Source organism: Orycteropus afer, unplaced genomic scaffold (assembly GCF_000298275.1).
Source record: "Orycteropus afer afer isolate SDZICR_OR568_19922 unplaced genomic scaffold, OryAfe1.0 scaffold00062, whole genome shotgun sequence".
NCBI classification, from domain to species: Eukaryota; Metazoa; Chordata; class Mammalia; order Tubulidentata; family Orycteropodidae; genus Orycteropus; species Orycteropus afer.
Window position 1 is genome coordinate 8,960,020 of NW_006921649.1, and position 6,917 is coordinate 8,966,936.

The 6,917-nt window shown below is 40.7% G+C and overlaps 1 protein-coding gene across 1 annotated transcript in view; it reads left to right on the plus strand.

Annotated features, from left to right (window-relative positions):
- DOCK2 (dedicator of cytokinesis 2) overlaps positions 1-6,917 on the plus strand; it is a 669,066-nt gene that overhangs the window by 574,113 nt on the left and 88,036 nt on the right. Inside the window, exon 34 of the mRNA XM_007939749.2 lies at positions 5,278-5,363. Within this exon, the coding sequence (XP_007937940.2) occupies positions 5,278-5,363 (86 nt within the window). The remainder of the gene's footprint in view (positions 1-5,277; positions 5,364-6,917) is intronic.

Sequence of the window (6,917 nt, forward strand, 5' to 3'; positions counted from 1 at the left end):
TGATCTCTAAATTCAGGAGGGATATATTCAAGATCATACTTTGGCTCTCTTGGACTTGTTTTAATTGTCTTTAACTTCAAGTTGAATTTGCATAAACCTTTGGGTTTACAAGGCTATATTGCCTCATCTTCCTCCAGTGGAGCAGTTGGTGGGTTTGAACCATCAACCTTCTGGTTAGCAGCCAAATGCCTTACCCATTACACCACTAGATTATTATAAAAATTAAATGAGATTATGGTGCTAATAATGATGCAATGTAGAGGAGCTCTGGTGGCATAGTACCTAAGGCATTTATTTGACTGCTAACCAGATGGCTGGCGGTTCAAACCCACCAGCTTCTTCTTGAAAGGAAGACTGGGCAATCTACTTCTGTAGAGATACCACCTCAGAAACCCAAGCAGGAGTTGCTAAGAGTCAGAAACAATTCAATAGCAGTAAGTTTGGTTTTCTCATTTGGTAATGATGTAATGAGAAACCAACAACAAGGGCATGGTGAAATTTCTAACAATCTTGAGCATTTGCTATGTGCTAAGATGCCATACTATGCACTTTATGTGTTCTTCCCTTTAATTTTTCACAGCACTACTATGAAATAGGTACTGCTTTTCATAGAAAACTGAGCCTCAGAAAGGTTCAGTAATACTTATACACCAGTCTTCATTGCAGCACTATCCACTATTGCCAAAAGCAGAAACAACCCCTGTATTCATCAAGAGGTGAAGGCATAAACAAAATGAGTATATGCATATAATGGAGTATTAGCCATAAAACAAATAAAGTACTGATACATGCTACAGCATGGATGAACCTTAAAAACATTATGCTGAGTGAAATAAGTCAGACACAAAAATGTAAATATTATATGATCCCACTTACAAGAAATATCTAGAATAGGCAAATGGATAAAGACCAAAGTTTTTTAATGGTTACCAGGGGCAGGTGGGAGAGAGGAAAAGGGAAAGCATTGCTTAGGGGGTACTGAGTTCCTATTAAGGGTGATGGAAAAATTTGGAAATGGATCATGGTAATCACTGCACAACATGATGAATATAATTAAAGTCACTGGATTGTACCCATGAAAATAACTGAAGTGACACAAGTTTTAACACAATAAAAAAAAAAAAAAAAGAAAGAAAGGTTTAGTAACATGCTTAAGGTAACTCTACTGGGAAAAAGTCAAAGCAAGACTCAAACTAAGGCCATATGATGCCAAAGCTTGTACTCATAGCCACTCTGAGCACAGTGCCCAGCATAGGAGGGGGAGTGGCATAGCCCTGTTCTCACCCCAATCTGCCTGACTACGACCTTCACTCTCCAACCCACCCTGAGGGCTCAGGCACTGCAGCCTCTTCTCTGCACATTTCCACACCCTGTAATTTCCTTCCTGCAGGGCTCTTTTGTGACCCTGAGACAAGTGCTTATTTACCCCCTCCATTTCTTCTCTGCTCTAAAGAAAAGAAGTTCATCTCCCGAGGAGGAACTGTGCCAGCATTTCCCAGTGAACCACTCAGACAAGAATAAAATGCTGGTTTTCTCCCCCAGAGCTGCTTTCCAGTAACATTCTACAGCAATAACAGTAACATTAGCAGTAAGAAGACTTGAGTATATGCACTCCACTAGTGCTTTATATATTATATCCCATTTAATCCTTAGAACTACCCTGTGATATAGATACTATAGTTATGCCCGTTATATTGATAAGGGATCAACACACTATGTCATGCAGGCCAATCTGCCAACCACCTGTTCTTGTAAATAAAGCTTTATTGGAACCCAGCCATGTCCATTCATCTACATGATGTCGATGGCTACTTTCATGCTACAACAGTAAAATTGAGTATTTTGAGAGACTGTACAACTCACAAAGCCAAAAATATCTACTATTTGGCCCTTTACCAAAAAAAGTTTGCCAACTCCTGATACTGAGGATTGTTGTTGTTGTTGTTGTTATTTGCCGTCGAGTCGACCCCGACTCATAGCGACCCCTCCTTGGGTTTCCGAGGCAGTTATCACTACGGAAGTAGATTGCCCACCTTCCTTCCGAGGAGTGGCTGGTGGGTTTGAACCGCCAGCCTTCTGGTTAGCAGTCAAGTGCCTTAGGCACTACGCCACCAGATTAGGAAGACCTAAAAACATTCCAAGATAGTGAAGAGTATGGAGGAAGGATTTATAGCCAGGCAGCCGAACATCAGAGCAGACTTTCTTTTTTTAAAATATTTATTGTGATTTGGGTGATAGTTTCCAGAGCAAAAGCATTTTCCATATAGCATTTCATACACATTTTGTTTCATGACATTGACTGCCATCCCCACAATGTAACAGCTCTCTTCCCACTTTTTCCCTATAGTTCTCTCTTCCCTGTGTCTTTGCTTCCTATGTATCCTTCCCCTACCCCACCCTAGCTCTCTCCCTGTACAGACAATGCCCTTCTGTTCTCCCATGATTGATTGTTCTAAGGAGTGTATGTACTTGGCACCGTATATGCCTGTCTATGGTTTGGCTGGAAGCCACAGGCATGAGTTCAATTCCAGACCTGAAGGGTAACTAGGGGCCATGGTCTCAGGGGTTTTACCACGCTCTATCAGACCAGGAAGCCTGGTCTTTTTTTATGATTCTGAGTTTTGTTCCACATTGTTCTCCCATACATCAGAGCAGACCCTTGTAGTTCCTCAGTTAGATTTCCTCCTGCCCTAGGCTTGGAACAGTCCACATCTCTAAGTACAGTAACCCAACCCTTCCAGCTACCCACAACTTTGAATAACAGTTAACATCTACAAGCTACTTAACAAAATGCATCATATAAGGGACATGACACATTTGCAAACCAGCAATCCACACCCTCACCACGCTGGTTCACCTCTAGGTCTCTATTATTTCCTTTATTTCTTGAATCCTCTGCTCCAAGTGAACTGCTCTCTTCATTTTTCTCCATATTCCTACCTCCATGCTTTTGCTCACTCCATTGCCCTCACCTGGAGTACCTTTCCTTACCATATTTATCAGAATCCTAAATGTCTTCCCAGGCCTGGCCTACTTCCTTCAATAGATCTTCCCCTAGCTGTGGCAACCAACAAGGAAATTCTTTCTCATCTGAGCTGTATGAGCATGAATTTCTACTCCCTTCCTTTGGTGCTTAGCACACACAGTGGGTAACAATGGTACCATGGAAGATATGTGAACAGTGGGGAAGAGTGAATCTGGCTTCTGCCTTTTCATCACATAAAGATTCTGACTGAGGTAGTCCTGGTTCAGTAGTAGAATTGTCACCTTCCAAGTGGGAGACTCGGGTTTGATTCCTGACCAATGAACCTCTTGTGCAGTCACCACCCATCTGTCAGTGGAGGCTTGTGCATTCCTATGAAGCTGAACAGGTTTCATTGGAGCTTCCAGACTAAGATGAAACCAAAAAAAAAAAAAAAAAAAAACTCACTGCCATCAAGTCGATTCCAACTCATAGCAAGCCCTTTTGGGTTTCTGAGGTGGTAAATCTTTATGGAAGTAGATTGCCCAGTCTTCCTTTCACAGAATGGCTGGTGGGTTTGAATCATCCAGAATAAGACAGGCTAGGAAAATCAGCCAGTTTGAAACCCTGTGGATCACAGTAGTCTGATCTGCAGCCTGTCATAGAGATAGCACAAGTCATGAGGTCACCATGAATCAGGGGCCAATTTGACAGCAGCTACCAACAAAGATTCCAGCTAAACAAGGCTTAATCCTTTATGCACTGGAACAAACCTGCTGAAAGGATTCTGCCAGTTACCTGAGACTTTAGATGAATCAATTCAACTCTCTGAGCAACTTCTTCATTTGTAATAGTAACTGACATTTACAAAGAGTTTTGCCAGGAGGAGGACTGGCTGCCTTTCATGCATTATCACATGGAAAGGCAATCCATGTAGATTATCGTGAGGTCTGTGTAAAGAGGCTAGATTGGGAGCCAAGAGCCCCCAACAGAGGACTATCTTGACCTTGCCAAAGCCCCTCTTCCCTTGTCCAGGTACCAGTATCTTTTTGAATGGTAAGGTAAGGGAGGAGGTTGACTGGATAATTTGGATGGATTCTTCAAGCTATGATATCAAGACAATGCAAACTGTTTCACATTATAGCCACATAAGGAGACACAGTATGGCCCTTCTAGAAAATGTATTGAGTAAGCTGTGAATTCCATTGGATAAAATGTTTCTTAATGTTGAAAGTAGGGAGACAGAACACTTCTGGCTTTAGAGCAACAAGATCTAGTGAGACTGTAGGTTCATTCTTGCTTTCTGGTCACTTATCTGGTCTTTGATCATTACAGTTGTCACCAATCTTGATTATCTGAAGTCTGGCATTTGAAAATGTCTTATGTGTATTTTTCAGGATTTTAGTTGCAGGCAACAAAAATCCAATTCAAACTGGAGAAAATGTATATGTTAGTGATACAGCTTCAGGTATGGCTAGATCCAAGCCCTTGGAAATGTCATCAGATCTTGGTCTCTCTCCATCTTCTGATCTTGCTTCTCTCTGTATTGGTGTCATTCTCAAGCAGATTCTCTCATTGTGGTCATTCCTGCAACCTCAGGCTTATAAGCTTCCATCTCTAAGTTGAGCAGAAGAACTCTTTTTGGTAACAGTTCCAACCAAAACCTCACTGACTTGGCCCAGGCCTTTACTACTCTGGGGTCCTGAGGAATGGAATATACTGATTAGGAGACAGACCTGTGTTGAGTATCCACCTGTGAAGCCAGGGAGGTATAGTCACCCCATCTGAGCCCTATAGACTGAGATTAGGGCAAGTATGATCACCAGAGTAAAAAGAAAGGGATTCTGACAGGCAAAAAATAATAACTATCCAGGACAGCATGCCATTCTTTATGGATGGAGTGCTCTTTTGTGTTACTCCATGCTCTTGCATGTGCTAGGTCCTCTGATTGGAATGCCCTTTTCCCATTTTATCATTCTGCACAAATTTCCATTTAATCTTTGAGAGCAAGCTCAAATGACATAGATTCTGAGAAGCCTGCCTGACATCTCTTTCTCTCTCCCTCCCCGCATTTTATTTTTCTCTTGCATCTATCCCCTTCTTTTTGCTTCAGCACTTATCAGCTGTTTGGCCTCCTCCCACTCTCTGGGTGCTTCTACAAGGCACACATGGTATCATGTTCCCCTTCTCATTCCCACTTCCTAAACCTGGGGTTTAATAGATGCTCCCTAGAATTTGGTTAAAATAATGGGTTGAATAATTTCATTGTTAGATCTTCTAATATCATTGTTGTCGATTTCCATCTTCTTCTTTAGTTTGAAAATGAAATCATCCTCAAACTGGACCATGAGGTGGAAGGTGGCCGAGGGGATGAGCAGTACATGCAGCTGCTGGAGTCAATGTAAGTCCAGTGACCAGTTAGGAGGGGGCTGGGGGGTGTAGCTCTCTTCTCCCATAGAGGTCAATCTGAGGTTCATAGGTATTGAAGAAACTCCATTTTTGAAAATAGCTCCACATATCTCTCTTGAGTAGCTGTTTCTTTGATACTTATGGAATGGACAAGATAAAAAGAAAATTTACTATGTTGGGAAGAGGGAAATACTCCCCCAAAATGTCGACTTTCATTAACTTTTAGCTGTGGAGTAATTCTTACTATATCTTTTTTCTTTTTTAACCTATGACAGATAATGAGCTTGACCCACATTTATTGAGCATGTGTAGTATACCAGATACTGTGCAAAATATTTTATATGTATTTTCTCATTTTGCCCCATTTATATTCTTGGATCTACACATTCCACAGAGGTGACATTCCTGAGGTTCAGGGAAGTTAAGTGCATTGTCTAAGGAAATGCAACTAGTCTGACTCGAGAGAAGTCTTTTCATACTTCCTCACCACCTCCCAGACACCAGGTAGAAAAAAAGAGAGAAACACAAAGGGAACTTTACATGTGGGTAGAGGAAACCCCACTGTTGGCCTGGCCACTATTCCCATTGGCCTGTGGGATGCAGTGGATAGTGCCTGACAGTACTGGACTTTGAGTCAAGATACTGGATTTTAATCCTAGCTCCACTACTTACCAGCTGCATGATTTAGGAGCAATTGTACAACATCTATGGCCTCAGTATACCCTTTCATAAAATGGGAATAATAAATCCCTTATAGTTATTCTGAAGACTGAATAATTATAAAGCATCTGGCACACAATAGGTAAATACTAAATGCACTTTGAGCTCTCAGCCTTGTCCCTAGTTTCTATCTCTGTAGCATGATGACTGCCCCTTTTGTTGCCATGAGGCCTGTTCCCAAGATTCAGGAATATGGCTCAGACATCACAAATTTCCCCCAACTGTACATTCCCCAACTCTGATTTTGTTTTCTTCCCAAACTCTTTTTGAGTATTTTAACTTTAATAATAAAAACAAACTAAGGGCTGTGCTCTAAATGGATTAAAGACCTAAATATGACAACTAAAATTAAAAAAATTCTTAGAAGAACATGCAGGAGCAACACAATCAGGACTAACTTTCAACAGTGGATTATCTAATATAATAACCAAGGCACAAACAGATCAGACATAAATAAATGAGACCTCATAACATTAAAAACTTTTTTTTCATCAAAAAAGTGAAAAGACAGGCTCACAGCTGGGAGAAGTTCTTCAGAAACCATGTATCCGATAAGAATCTAATTACCAAAATACATTTAAAACTTCAACAGTTTAACAACAAAAAAAAACAAATAACCCAATCATAAAATGGGTAACAGACTTGAATATACACTTAACCAGAGAGGACATTCAAATGACATAAAAAAAAAAAAAAAAAAAGCAGCCCAAGAATTAACCTTATCTCCTGTCTTTATCTGCCTTTCAAAGTCACCAATTAAAGTTTTAAATGTCTCCTCTTAGTGAATTGGGAAATTGGGAGATCAGATGAACTTGAATGTCTTTTT